Source organism: Rutidosis leptorrhynchoides, chromosome 6 (assembly GCF_046630445.1).
Source record: "Rutidosis leptorrhynchoides isolate AG116_Rl617_1_P2 chromosome 6, CSIRO_AGI_Rlap_v1, whole genome shotgun sequence".
Lineage (NCBI taxonomy): Eukaryota > Viridiplantae > Streptophyta > Magnoliopsida > Asterales > Asteraceae > Rutidosis > Rutidosis leptorrhynchoides.
The window spans coordinates 387,586,664-387,602,948 of record NC_092338.1 but is presented as its reverse complement, the minus strand read 5'-3'; the positions used below and the strand labels follow the sequence as shown (position 1 = coordinate 387,602,948).

The 16,285-nt window shown below is 31.1% G+C and overlaps 1 protein-coding gene across 1 annotated transcript; it reads left to right on the top strand.

Annotated features, from left to right (window-relative positions):
* Positions 1–2,149: 2,149 nt before the first annotated feature.
* Positions 2,150–7,724, top strand: LOC139854970 (uncharacterized). The gene is made up of 12 exons (XM_071844239.1): positions 2,150–2,375; positions 3,053–3,171; positions 3,278–3,384; positions 3,518–3,605; positions 3,720–4,644; positions 4,716–4,770; positions 4,867–4,948; positions 5,036–5,116; positions 5,203–5,310; positions 5,388–5,437; positions 6,107–6,236; positions 7,125–7,724. The coding sequence occupies exons 1-12, from the start codon at positions 2,225–2,227 to the stop codon at positions 7,212–7,214; spliced, it is 1,986 nt and encodes a 661-aa protein (XP_071700340.1). The 5' UTR covers positions 2,150–2,224; the 3' UTR covers positions 7,215–7,724.
* Positions 7,725–16,285: the final 8,561 nt, after the last annotated feature.

Below are 16,285 nucleotides of genomic sequence, written 5' to 3'. Positions count from 1 at the left end.
AAAAAGTACCCAATGCGATCGCATGGTTTTTGGGCATCAAGGCCATGCGATCGCATGGCCCTCTGATCCAGCTCACATTATTTTAACTTCTAGTTTGTCGACATATTTAAATATTAATATAATATATATAATTTAAATTAATTAATTATATATTATATTATATTCCCGTGCATAGTTGATTTGTAATTTTTGTTCCGATAAGTCGTACGTCATCACGCGACTTATGTCTCCGTTCCTGTTTTTCGAACGTCCTTTCGTACGCTGAGAAAACTTGTACTTTATGTTTCGTGACTCGTACCTTTGTCAAAATATAGATTTAAATTATCCATAAACTATATCACTAGAATTGTAACTTATACACTTGAGTGTTATTGTCATTTACTTCTATAAATCATCATCTCGTTATTTGTTAATACATATATAATATCAAATCGTTTTATTACCAAGTTAATATTATATTTTATCATATTGTTAAATATATATTTTCAATATTAATAAACACGTTTTGAAATACACATCGCAAGTTATTCATATATATAATTCTAACAGTTAATATTCTTATTATTGTATGTGTCCAAATTACGTTATTTAAACAAACAATTTACCATTTATTCCGAATACCGTTAAACATGAATGATTTCCCAAATCAACGTGGACCTCACAACAGAGACCCGTAATAATATCATAATCCTTAAGGGACTCAATAAATATCTTTTAATTCAATCGTTTGACATAATCTTTTAACTCCGTAGTTAAATATATCAATCAGATAATCAAACCAATAAGTTTAATGCACAGTATCATATATTCATCACTTTGTTACAAATCAACGTGGACCGTTATTACAAATTACGTTATTTAAATAAACACTTTACCATTTATTCCGAATACCGTTAAACATGAATGATTTCCCAAATCAACGTGGACCTCACAACAGAGACCCGTAATAATATCATAATCCTTAAGGGACTCAATAAATATCTTTTAATTCAATCGTTTGACATAATCTTTTAACTCCGTAGTTAAATATATCAATCAGATAATCAAACCAATAAGTTTAATGCACAGTATCATATATTCATCACTTTGTTACGTTTTCAAGTTATAGTATGTATCTATTTACATATAATTGTTCGTGATTCGTTGAGAATAACCGAAGGGTATTTGAATAGTTTAAGAATTTTAGGATTCAACTTCATAGACTTTGCTTATCGTGTCGGAAACGTTAAAGATTAAGTTTAAATTTGGTCAGAAATTTCCGGGTCATCACATTAACAAACTTCAGTACCAAGTAAAAAACAATGTAATTCATTCATTGATTTATCAAAAGCATTACATAGCAACTGTTACATCCAAATTGTTACTCCAATCAATAAATTACAATAAAACAAGGAAAATCTACTTAATTATTACATAAACACCGAATACTACCCAACTTAAAACTAAAATCATCTGCATTCTTCTTAATTTCGTTTCAAGATCATTTTTTGCCAACCTTAATTTGGTAAGCATAGTAGTGACGACATGGATTTCTTGATGTCCAAGACATCCGTCTTACTGAAAGAAGACCACACTGATAATATTCCATCAGATAAACGAGATCAATTATGGTCGAATTGGCTTCAATTATAAAAATTATGGTCTGTACACATACGATATTTTAATTTGGGGATGAAAACGTGAGTTTCGTTTTGGAGCAGGTCGACCATATAATACGGAAATAAATTAGGGATTCAATGTTCTACAAGCAAAATGACAAAAAAGACCATCATGTTTAAATCACGTGATACGTTTAACTGGAGGGTGTTAACTTTAGTTAAATCGTGTGATCATTCGTGTACAATTTCAACAACTTAGGATCAACCTTGGTCAATTTAAACTTTAAGTCCCAGCTTGAGGATCAACTATGAATTTTTTTCTCAATTATTAGTAAGTATAAAGTATATAGATTATAATTTTAATATTAATTAATTAACATTAAATAAATTCATAATGGTTTAGTTATAACTGAAAAAATACAATAAAGTTCTTGACTTAAACCTATGAGAGTGACTTCTCCATATATATCCGTATATAAATAACAAATTCGTGTAACAACAGATTCTCATTTTTGCATTGCATCTCATCGTTTTCATCCTTGTTGTTTCGACTCTTTAAACACACACACACAGGTATATACATACACGATTCTGTATTTCTGTATACATCCATTTCGAGAATTTGCATGGCTTCACCGTCGGAAGAACGGCGCGATCGGGAGGATACTCCGGCGACCAAAGAAATGTTACATAAAGCGAAATTAATTCAATTTTTGGGGAGAAATACACCGATTGTTCTTCAGAATGATAATGGACCTTGTCCTCTTCTTGCTATCTGTAATCACTCCTTTTTAACTATTTCTAGGGTTTGTATCTTTGTTTACTTGTAAATTAGGAAATAATTGTCAATTTGTGTATTCCTTAATTAATAAATTGACGTTACCTTTTTTAAGTTTGTGAATGTTTTAAAACATTTTATTGTGAATATTTAGGTCTAAATTGTGATTGTTAGTATCAATGAGGATATACTGATTTTATATTGAACTCTATTACTTTAGTTAGTTGAGAATAATATTATTACCAAATATTATCTGTGTATTGTGTGTGTGTGTGAGAGAGAGAGAGAGATAGGAAGCTAAAATTTTTTTTAAATATGTAGCAACTTTTTCTGGGCAAAATTTGGAGGTTTTTGGGCAAAATATGGAGATTTGGGTGAATTAATCCACGGGGGGCAAAAGACGAGAAACTACAAATCCACTCCACCCCCCCCCCCCCCCCCCCCCCCCCCCCGGCCCTTCCTTATTATTGCCCCTGTGCCTGAACCTATCCACTCTATGGAGTATATTTTGTTGTGTTGTGTACTAAGCTTATTAAGCAACATTACTAATTGGTTATTTAGATTAATTCAGACGTGGTAAGTTACAACAATTTGCATTCATAATCTTTGTAGTGTTAATTGATCTGCTTGAAGATGGAGTTATGAAATGATATTAATAAATTGCATATTTGTGTAGGCAATGTTCTCTCGCTGAGAAATAATTTGAATCTGAACTTGGATTTGGCTGAAATATCACAAGAGAAATTGCTTGCACTTGTGGCAGAAAGGTTGATCGATTCAAACAGCAACGTTAATGTAATATTTGTTGTATTTAGTTTATTTAATGCATGTTATGCGGACAATGTGTTTGTGTATATGTATCTATTTTTTGATCTGGATCCTTTCTTTAATCGGGATACAGAATAAAGATGCAGGGTACATTGAAAATCAGCAGCAGAACATTGCTGATGCCATTGATTTACTTTCTCGACTTACAACCGGTATTGATGTGAACTTAAAGTTCACAAGGTAAGCTCTTGTTACTTACACGCTCATGTGAATGTGGCAGTGTCTATATATTGGTTGATGGCTTAAACTCCGTTTCTTGATTTGCTTCTTGATGATGTCATCTTAACAACGTTCATTATTAAACTAATTGCAGAATTGATGATTTTGAATTCACCAGAGAGAGTGCAATATTCGATTTATTGGGAATATCACTTTACCATGGTTGGATTGTAGATCCCCAGGTAGGTTCTGTTAGCTACGTAAACATATGTGTCTACTATGAGCACGTTCAATATTAGATGAAGTCACAATTTTCGATAAATTAATCAGTTGTTGTGACTTGCTTGTTTCCCTAGGATGTTGACACCTCTGGTGCTATTGGAACGAAGTCTTACAATACTTTGATGGGTGAACTTGTTGCCCTTGACACTCACAATCCTTCAACTGACTTGAACACAACTGAAGAAGATTCTGTTGATTTTGTTGCTGCAACAACTGCAACTTTAGGTGTCCCTTCACCATCTTTATCTAGAGTAAAATCTTTTGATGGTCCTCCTCATTCTGTTTCTGAAGATAAAAAGGGTAGAAAAGGAGACCTGGAAGAGGAAGAAGGGTTGTTGAGAGCCTTAAAGCTATCTGAGACTGCAATTGATGTAAATTTCGTTGAAAATATTCCCTTAGAAAGTTCAAATGAACCTGTAATCTCAAGGGAAGTACGCGAAGTACATACTGGTGCTGAAAATGATGATAGTAACACAATGAAAAATGATGGCGATGATTTGTTAGCTTTTGAGACAGCTCCAGTGCAATATGTTTCTCCTTCTTTACAAGAACTTAATGACAAAATAGAGTTACTACCCACTGAAAACCATGAATGTAAAGATGAAATTGATAAAGATAGCATTGATGCGCTGGTCCAATCAGAAAAGGCCGCAAAGGGTTCTGATGAATTAGATCTTCCGCTTACTATCAGTACCCCTGTGCATAATTCTGGAGATGAAAAGGTACAAGATCAATCCGTTTCAAGCGATGATGTGAATTCAAAATCATCTAAGGTGATAGCACAACCCGTTGACGAGTCTAAGTGCTTAAGCTCAAGTGATGATGTCGGAAGTGAACCCATTTATGAAGGTGAAGAACACATAAAAGAGACAAGTACTGCAAATTTTGAAAATGAAGAGCCTATGTATGAAGGTGAGGTGGTGTTAGCAGAACAAGTAGAAAAAGATGATAGTAATACAGATGAGAGTAAGGGCAAAGATGGAATTACACCAAGGCAAGGTAAATTACTACTTTGTGTAACTTTAGTTTCTTTTCTTAATGTAAGCCTGAAAGCTTGTTCTTTTGATTAGGGGAATTAATCAGGAATTTTCTGAAGAACAGTGCAAGTCAGTTGACTATATATGGGTACAGTCTATTTATCAAGGCCGCCTGCACATATATGTTTTTATTATTATAAACAAGATGGTGGGGCCACTTTTTTTACTGCTTATATGCTTGCAGCTTATTTTCCTTGCAAGAGAGCATCAAAGAACGTGAGCTTTGTGTGTTCTTCCGCAATAACCACTTCAACACAATGTTCAAGGTTAGTTAATGTTAGGCACTGTTATGTTTCTGAAAACTTTAGAAGTGTCATCTTTTGTTTTGTACATACTAATGACCTTATTTACAGTTTGAGGGTGAGTTATACCTGTTAGCTACTGATCAAGGCTATATCAATCAACCGGATTTGGTATGGGAAAAGCTCAATGAGGTAAACTCTAATAGTGTTCTTTTATGATTATGTTCTACATAATAGTTGTTGTTTCATTTAGTATATGGTAACATATGTTTTTTCAGGTCAATGGAGATACATTATATATGACCGGTAGTTTTAAGGAATTCAATCCTGAAAACCCCCCTGAAACCCGCCCATGGGATGAACAGAATGCATTGACTAATACTGCTGTATGTATCTTTTATATTTATGCTACTACGTATTTTCACTCACTTATGTGAAACTTACTCCGAACTTGATATATCAGGATTATCTTGCTAGCATCGATAATACAGCACAAGAGAACACCGACTTCAAGTAATTATCTTCTTTTTGTTCTGTCATCTTTTTCCAGTTAATGATTCTGCCTCATAAAACCAATACAGATCTATATTTGACTTTGATGTTCTATGATTTTTGACTTACTTTTTCATATAACTTACTCCAATCTCATGAATATTGTGAATTTCCACTTACATGAAGTTATATGACTTTTTTTCAAATATCTTAATGGCTTATACTAAGACTAAAATAGAGGAATCGCGTAGACCAAAATCAATTCTAGTTCATTTTTATAATAATTATAAATTATGAATTATAATGATAATGATGATAAATAGTTACTTACAACGGAAAACAAAAGGAAAATGTAGCAATATATTGGCTACATCCCCAACATGAAGTAGATAAAAGTTTTTTTTTTTTTTTTTATTCCTTTTATTTTATTGTCTGAGGAAGTAGACCTGTCTTTTTATTGATTTGAATATTTTGGGCCCAAACTAATCTTTCTAGTAGAATGACGTCTTTTGATGGAGAAATATGGTGTTTACTTGACTGATTTCTGTAATAAGTGTGCATTTATGCTTAGAATGTTAACTTGGTTGGACATAACTTTGCCGATTTTTAACTGCAATAAATTTGTGTACATTGCATGATGTCTGCTGCATCTAGATGAGCTTTAAGGTTGTTATATATGTTGTATGGCAGCTCTGATCTGCAGTTGGCTATAGCTCTTCAGCAACAAGAATTTGAACAGCAGCAGCAACCGCCACAACCACAACACAATTCGTCTCGACCAAACATCAGCCGAGAGTCAGGGCTTGTTACAGGTCCACAGGTATGCTCTGATTTTTGTGATGTATAATTATCTATTTGGAAGACTTAACTAAATTGTAGGTTACTAGGTTTAAATTGTTGGTATCTTCTGTAGTATTTTTAGTAACCATTGATAGCTTTACATAGATAACGGACATCTACCTAGCTAGAGTTTCAGTGTTGTTAACCCTACAAGGCTTACGAAAGTAAACTGAAAGTTTCATATGTTCCCGCATAAGATGCATTTATTTCTTTATCCTTTTCTTTCAAACTAGATGCTAAAAATCCTTTGTTTATTTATATATTATTTTTCTAGAAGTACTGATTTATTCTATTTTTTTAAACAGGTAATTATTGATAGGTACTTTTAGCACTAAAAACTCTCGTATTTGTCAATAGTGAGGAGTAATTGAGATATTAAACTTGATATATAGACACTAGCACATTCTTCTTTTGGATTTCCCAAGTATATACGACATTTCTGATTTCGGTAAAAAAAAAATATTAAGATAATTAGAGGCTACTACTAATAACATTGATTCTGGTCCACAAGATTCCTATCGTTTGTCTTGGGAGGCTTATTCGATATTAATAGGTTACTTACCAAAAAAATTCTGTACATGTGGCTGGGTGTTGATTTAAAAAGCGTATGGAAGTTAATCAAGTTTTCAAGAAATTAATCAACAAATGTCTAATAAGCATCATCCCTGTGACAGTTCAGATATGTAATGTGGCGTTCACTTGCTGTTAATTCTCAGTATTATTCACACAGTAAAAGTTAGGTATATATAGACGGTAATATATATGCCTTTTAGAAAGATACGAGGAACTTACATGTATATAAATGTGTTTTTTATAATGTAAAACATGCATATGGTTAGATATATGGTTAACCATCTGATTTTTGCAGCATGTGCAGCCCTCAAAGCCCAGGAACTCATCTTCATCGCACAAGCAGGAATCAAAATCATCAAAAGATAATAAATGCATTGTGATGTGAAGATCTTGCTTTGCACACATACTTGGAGGTTTGTCTTGTAAATATCTACATATCGTTTTAAGCTTTGGTTTAACATCCCATATTCACTTTTATATGGTCCTGTCCAGATCTACTTACCCTATGTTGGTTTTACCCAAAGTCATATACCTTCTTTACTTCTAAATCATGTTAATATCTGCACATAAGTCACACGTTGAATATAAGTTTCATTAACGGCTGTTGCAAGTTGCAACCTTCATTAAACAAGTTGGAACTTTTTCGTTGATCCAATTTGGGTCTCACTAGATTCTACATAGGTCCAATGTTCAAATTAAGAGATTTTTCAACGTCGCCTTCTATTAGTGCCTGAAACGAACTCTATTAACATGCATGGATCGCATTGAGGATAAGAACTCTCAATGCCTTTTGCCATAATGTTACATGTATGACATTTGTACAGTTGAGATGACATTTACACAAAAAGAAGTCTCATCTTGGACCCTTTATGAAAGGTCACTTGTACCTTTTTTCTCAGCATGATTAGCATCGTAACGTGATTTACAAGTCTCGCAATCAAAATCGATCGTAGTCGTTCAGTCGTAACCTGTTGCGTGCAACCAAACCAAATAAAGTGTCACGAAACTGAACACTTGCACCTTTATGTACCTTTTTTTAATAAATGGTAACGTTCTTACTTTTTTCAACGATAAATCTGTTATAATTATTCGTTAACAACTTATATATTGTATAAGTATTTAATTACAATTATTCAGTAACTTGTATAAGTATTTAGTGCCTAATAATAATGGTGAATTTATCATTTTCAAACATGTAAAAAAAAATATGATGCACGGAAAAATAGCTTTCTCAAATACATGAAGCATTTACGCTCTTTTAAAATTTTCCGATAAGTTTTAACCTAAATGTATTATGAGTGAAATGACATACGAACATAGATAACCTATAAAATTGTTTTTAAATATAAACGAACTACAAAGGTATAATGATAGTGGCCTCAAAATATACAATCCCTTTTAACATAGTACAGTAATATAATAATGTCTTTACAAAATCATAATCATAATAGAAGTTTGTAATATTATATTGCATTTTTCCACCTAATTAATGCATTATATTTATATTTATTTTTATTGTTGTTATAACTTACGCCATAATATTACATCGTTTTTGTAATAACACCACCTTCAACCACCTATTCCAAATTACAAAATTCATTCTAAATAGTTTTATTATAGATAGATATAGATAGCACTCAACAAAACAAACATAAAACTTTGATGTATATTTTTATTAAAATTAAATAAAAGTTTCCTTCACAACTCAAAGATAATAATACAAGCTTTCAAGGCCAAGGTTTTTCAAAATGCCAACCTCCATCTGGAAATGGTTTATCATCCCGACCCATATAGAATCCTTCGGGTCTTACCAACCAATAACAATGTACGGTACCAAATGCTTGTTTATCACACGACTTCCAAACATGATCATCTACCAAATCAAACATAACATATTTTGAACCCCACCAAAATTCGCCAGTAAACAATGTCTTAGTGCCTACAAGACAAAACGACCAATCGTATCTTCCTTCGTGCGGAAGTGTATGATTTCCCATATCGTCGTCCTTTGATTTCACATGAAGTACAATATCTTCTTCGATATCGTTGATTATAAACATATGCCATCTACTAAATATAACACAAGGACTAGCTATTGAGTTTGCAGAAATGTAACTGTTAGGAAATGTGGTTAATAAAAAGAGAAATATAACTGAAAAGTTAAGCATTCTGAAGTATGTAAAATCACCTTCCACTAGGAATGAAATTTGATTATTAATGTGTTTTGGGTATCATCAATATATAAGAATAAAAGTTGCTCCATCTTTCGATTACACTACAAATTGGAATTTAATATCAACCACTTTTGGTCATTTTAATTAATGTTTTCGAGTATTATAAAAGGACAATACAAATAAATAAATACTCCGTGATATAGGATATACATATTATGGTGTGGAAATAATAACAAAATACGGAGTATGATTTTTTCTTTTAATTGTATGTTGACAAAAAAAGGTTCGACTCTTTTTATTTACTTGGTAGGATTTTTATTTTTCGAACGACGTAGGCTATGCCTAAGGTTTATACCATCCTTCTCAAGAGGGAAATATATTTCCGTAGAAGTTTGTAACTATGACCAATTTTAAGGGGCGTGAGATGTAGTTCCGTCAGCTGACATGGAACAACGTGACGGAACTAGCAGATTTTAACGGGTCTCAGTTAGTTAGTTAATGGAACGTTAGTTGTTAGTTACGTATGTAACATTTTTGTGAAGAGGCGTGACTTTTCCCTTCAACCAATCAGATTTTTTTTCTATTGTAATAAATATATAATTTTTATAATTAATTTTTTTCCACCAAATTTTCAATTAGATTTTACTACATTACTCTACTCAATATTTGACACAAAAAACTGATACAACGGTTAAAAAATGTCAGAAATTGACATTGCCTAGCCACAGTCAGATTTGAACTTTGTGACCAAAAAGTACACTAACTGCCTGTGACGTCACAGTCACGGTAGGAAATTGTCTAAAAGGAATTTGAATAGTTACTTAATTTCGATATAAACTTTTTCAGAATTGTATAAGTTGTGATAAATAATAATAACGTGAACATGTTTCAATGATTACAAAATGTAAATTTGGGAAGAGTTAGAAAGACGAACACAACGAATTATAGTAGTTTAAAAGAATGTAACTAAATTATTTTAATCCACTCCTTGATACTTTTGTTGAGATTCATCTTCACTAAAAATTCTTCAAAGCCGGTGGAGTGTCAATTTCGCAAAGTAATTATCACCAATAATAATATTTTCGTCTTTCGATTACACTACAAATTGGAATTTAATATCAACCACTTTTGGTCATTTTAATTAATGTTTTCGAATATTATAAAAGGACAATACAAATAAATAAATACTCCGTGATATAGGATATACATATTATGGTGTGGAAATAATAACAAAATACGGAGTATGATATTTTTCTTTTAATTGTATGTTGACAAAAAAAAAAGGTTCGACTCTTTTTATTTACTTGGTAGGATTTTTATTTTTCGAACGACGTAGGCTATGCCTAAGGTTTATACCATCCTTCTCAAGAGGGAAATATATTTTCGTAGAAGTTTGTAACTATGACCAATTTTAAGGGGCGTGAGATGTAGTTCCGTCAGCTGACATGGAACAACGTGACGGAACTAGCAGATTTTAACGGGTCTCAGTTAGTTAGTTAATGGAACGTTAGTTGTTAGTTACGTATGTAACATTTTTGTGAAGAGGCGTGACTTTTCCCTTCAACCAATCAGATTTTTTTTCTATTGTAATAAATATATAATTTTTATAATTAATTTTTTTCCACCCAATTTTCAATTAGATTTTACTACATTACTCTACTCAATATTTGACACAAAAAACTGATACAACGGTTAAAAAATGTCAGAAATTGACATTGCCTAGCCACAGTCAGATTTGAACTTTGTGACCAAAAAGTACACTAACTGCCTGTGACGTCACAGTCACGGTAGGAAATTGTCTAAAAGGAATTTGAATAGTTACTTAATTTCGATATAAACTTTTTCAGAATTGTATAAGTTGTGATAAATAATAATAACGTGAACATGTTTCAATGATTACAAAATGTAAATTTGGGAAGAGTTAGAAAGACGAACACAACGAATTATAGTAGTTTGAAAGAATGTAACTAAATTATTTTAATCCACTCCTTGATACTTTTGTTGAGATTCATCTTCACTAAAAATTCTTCAAAGCCGGTGGAGTGTCAATTTCGCAAAGTAATTATCACCAATAATAATATTTTCGTCTTTCGATTACACTACAAATTGGAATTTAATATCAACCACTTTTGGTCATTTTAATTAATGTTTTCGAATATTATAAAAGGACAATACAAATAAATAAATACTCCGTGATATAGGATATACATATTATGGTGTGGAAATAATAACAAAATACGGAGTATGATATTTTTCTTTTAATTGTATGTTGACAAAAAAAAAAGGTTCGACTCTTTTTATTTACTTGGTAGGATTTTTATTTTTCGAACGACGTAGGCTATGCCTAAGGTTTATACCATCCTTCTCAAGAGGGAAATATATTTCCGTAGAAGTTTGTAACTATGACCAATTTTAAGGGGCGTGAGATGTAGTTCCGTCAGCTGACATGGAACAACGTGACGGAACTAGCAGATTTTAACGGGTCTCAGTTAGTTAGTTAATGGAACGTTAGTTGTTAGTTACGTATGTAACATTTTTGTGAAGAGGCGTGACTTTTCCCTTCAACCAATCAGATTTTTTTTCTATTGTAATAAATATATAATTTTTATAATTAATTTTTTTCCACCCAATTTTCAATTAGATTTTACTACATTACTCTACTCAATATTTGACACAAAAAACTGATACTGAAAGGACCCGTCCTAATCCATCCGGACGAAATCCATATCGATTATAAACGAATCACAACAGTTGATAACATCGCGAGGTACTTGACCTCTATATGATACATTTTACAAACATTGCATTCGTTTTTGAAAAGACAATATTTCATTACATCAAAAGTGGACGACATGCATACCATTTTATAATATATCCAACCATAATTGACTTAATAATAATATTAATGAACTCAACGACTTGAATGCAACGTCGTTTGAAATATGCCATGAAGGATTCCAAGTAATGTCTCTAATATGAGTTAATGCACAGCGGAAGATTTCTTTAGTACCTGAGAATAAACATGCTTTAAAGTGTCAACCAAAAGGTTGGTGAGTTCATTAGTTTAGCAAAAATAATCATTTCATAATTTTAATAGACCACAAGATTTCATATTTCCATTTCTCATAAACATACGTCCCATGCATAGAGACAAAAATATCATTCATATGGATTGAACACCTGGTAACCGACATTCACAATATACATATAAGAATATGCCCATCATTCCGGGATCCTCCTTCGGACATGATATAAATTTCGAAGTACTAAAGCATCCGGTACTTTGGATGGGGCTTGTTGGGCCCAATAGATCTATCTTTAGGATTCGCGTCAATTAGGGTGTCTGTTCCCTAATTCTTAGATTACCAGACTTAATAAAAAGGGGCATATTCGATTTCGATAATTCAACCATAGAATGTAGTTTCACGTACTTGTGTCTATTTTGTAAATCATTTATAAAACCTGCATGTATTCTCATCCCAAAAATATTAGATTTTAAAAGTGGGACTATAACTCACGGATATAAATATTGTAAAACAGTAAATAAGCATTTGCATGTATTCTCAGCCCAAAAATGAAATGAGTAAAAAGGGATTAAATGAACTCACCTAATGTATTTTGTAGTAAAAATACATATGACTATATTGAACAACTGAATAATGCAGGGTTGACCTCGGATTCACGAACCTATATCATTTATATATATTAAAACATATAATTATCATATAATAATAATCAAAACTAGTTTATATATATTTTTTATTTATTTAGTTTAGTCATGTATTTGTTATTTTACAAGTTATATATATTTATTTTGTAATTTAATATTTATACCTATAGTTATATTAATAATAAAGATAATACTACTAAAAATAACTAAAAACTTATATGTTAATAATAATAATAATAATAATTGTGATAATGATAATAATAATAATAATAATAATAATAATAATAATAATAATAATAATAATAATAATAATAATAATAATAATAATAATAATAATAATAATAATAATAATAATAATAAAAGAGTTTAACCTTGAAGAAAACTCTAAAAAAAATACCACCGCTGAGACTCGAACCCATGACCTCCCGCTCAAGACCAACACGTTTAACCAGTCTGCTACCCTTCCATTTCTGTTTTAACCCACCACCTATATCTATATAAACCGTATCTATATCAGTGCCTCTTTCTTCTTCATTTTTAACCGATCACAAACCCATCAAATATTCATCAATTTTAATCCGTTTCGTTTATAAACTCAAAAGTTTATATCCAAATAACCGAATGACGAACACGGCTTAAAGAAAAAAAATAAAGGTATCTCATCGGTTCAAAAGGAGTTGCAAAGAAAAATGATAAAATATATAGGATACCCATATGGGTGGGTCACGAACCAAAAAAAAAAAAAGGAAACAGCACTCACCTTTAATTATCCATACTTTCTAAATGGTTGACTATTATGATCAATATATTTGCCACAATTTATAATATTGAGGGTGAAGTGGGGTATGAAGTATTTTGAATCACAAAATCTCTAAAAGTTATCAACTTGTCGAAATAAAAAAAAAAACAGAAGGAGAAGGTGCAACACTTTTCTTGGCATCATACTTAAATAGGTATTAGGATGCTGTAGGGATTCTCGTTCGGCTGGTAACAGAACAGATGAACGAAATTAATAGCATCCTTGTTTACATGTTCATCCAAGGATAATATCGATAGTGCCCAAGTTAAACCCAACACATTTTCAGTCCAACAGCAAGTCGTAGCCCAAGTTTCATCAACAATAAATAGTTGGATAACGGTGTTATTGGAAACAGAAACACGAGTTACAGATGGGTTCGTTTGGGGTATAAGTGGTTAACGAAGAAGAGAGAAAAAAAAAATTCAAAGGTGGCATTTGTTTATGGTATCGACAAGAAGAAAAAAAAAATAGACTAAATTAAGAAGGGTGCATGGTTTTCATTATGGTTTTGAACAAGAAATAGATAATCGTAGGTGTTGGGAGGTGCATGGTGACGGTTCAAGAAGTTATTGATTAAAAGGTGGTGGCGATTTTTGTAGAGTGAAGAAGGTGAGGTTTCATTGGTGATCGATGACAAGGTGATGGGTTTTAAGGTGAGGTGATCCGATGTTATTGAGGTTCGGTTGTAGAGTATCAAGGTGGTTCTATGATGATGATCTTCAAAGTGATATTGGCGGTTTGATAACTTATGCCATTTGTATAAATAATTATACATGTACAGAGTAGACAGGAGATTTGAGGTGATGACATAAGAAGATGGGTTTCGTTTACAGATGGAATACTCAATTATATGGGAATTAAAGATTGACAAGAATCATTTGCTCAGTACATAAATATATTAGAAAAAGAAAAGGTGAAGTTGATAGTTAACAAAATTTAGATTGTGTCTCTTGTTTGATTCTGATTCGTACTAGTCTAACAGTGTTAGGAGAAATTGATTAAAGCAAGATTGTGAAAGGAAACAGAATACGCATACATTTAATCTCATGTATGTAAATATTCGTATATATATATATATTTTTATATATCTATATTTGTTTATATGTTTATATGTATATAAAAAGCTGTATTTTTTTTATATAATTTTGTATAAATCGTATGTTATATGTATCTCTGATTTGTATATATCTATTTATACATTTGTGTTTATATAATTCATAAGTTTTAGATAATTAACAAATAATATTAATAATAATAGTAAAGTTCTAAATATAATAATAATAATGTTAATGGTAATGATAACAACAATAGTAACAATAATATTAAAAATATATATATCAAATGTATAAATTTCATATTATAATAATATTTAAATATATTCATAGTACCATTATTAGTAATAATAATAATAATAATAATGAATGTAGTAATAATATATCAACTAGAATTAAACTTATAATTATATTTATTACATTAACAATAAAATTTATTAATTATGTAATGTTTAATAGTTATATAATATTTAATAACTTTCATTGAATAGTTAATATTTATAAATTTTATTATAATATACATATTATACTACTTAGAGGAATCATACATATAGATTCATTTTAAATTACAATTAATTATTTCGTATATTAGTTTACATATTTAACTATATGTTAATTATATTTTATAATTTCAAATTAATATACATATACTTACATTTATATATACATATCAATTTACAACAATTGTTCGTGAATCGTCGGGAATGGTAAAAGGGCAAATGCATTCATGTAAATTATTCCAAAGTTTTCGAGACTCAACATTACAGACTTTTGCTTATCGTATCGGAATCATATAAAGATTAAAGTTTAAATTTGGTCGGAAATTCCCGGGTCATCACAGTACCTACCCGTTAAAGAAATTTCGTCTCGAAATTTGAGTGAGGTGGTCATGGCTAACAATAAAAATGTTTTCATGACAAATATGAGTTGATAAATGATGTTTTATCATTATTGACTAATATAGAATAAACGATTCGATTAGGTGAGGCGTACGAATGAAGCTGTCACAACAGATTTAGATAGAGATTTAACTTTTGACGTAGTCATGGTGGAATTTAGAAAATAATGTGCGTCTTAACTTTTGACGTCGTCTTGGTTGAACTTCCGGAATTCAAGTGATTTAAAGAAAATCTTCGAAATCTAAAAGATTTGATTCTCCGGCAAGTAAGGAAATTAAGATCTCTATAATTAAATACGGTGATCTGCCTCGGTTACTCTGTCTGATATTTTCATTATAAATTAAACTTTTTCCGTTCCATTATTTTCCACCACTCACATTTTCTATACTTTCATTCTTAATTCTTACTTCTAAAAGATTTTGAAAATGCTTCATCCAGTTCTAATCATTGATATTTTCCTAATTATCCTTTCTGTCATCCTTCTTTTTAATCTTCCACCAGAAGAATCTGTTTACTTCTACTATTACCTTGGAGTGATACTATTCTTAATTATACCGTGTCTTTATATTGCTATTCGTATTAATATCCACGGTTTGTAACTTCCGTGTTGTTATTGGGTTTTATATTTTCTCTTATATTTTGGAGCTCTTTGCCTTTTTATTATCCTCCCGACCTCTAGTAAAGCGAGTAATGGTCCAGAATTCATAAGTATGAAATTTCGAATGAACATGATTAATGTTCTAAGAGAGAAATTGTAATAGCACGATCTTGATTGGTTAAATTACCAGAATTCAAGAGAAAAATAGAATTATCAAGAGAACATGTTCTTGGTATGCTTAGAGATTAGATTGAATGTAAGAGT

Bases quoted from the DNA above. Each gene is read 5' to 3' on its own strand.
- LOC139854970 (XM_071844239.1), top strand. From the start codon at position 2,225: ATGGCTTCACCGTCGGAAGAACGGCGCGATCGGGAGGATACTCCGGCG. The intron at 3,606-3,719 runs GTAGGTTCTGTT...TTGTTTCCCTAG, and splicing joins GTTGGATTGTAGATCCCCAG to GATGTTGACACCTCTGGTGC. The intron at 4,771-4,866 runs GTACAGTCTATT...ATATGCTTGCAG, and splicing joins AGTCAGTTGACTATATATGG to CTTATTTTCCTTGCAAGAGA.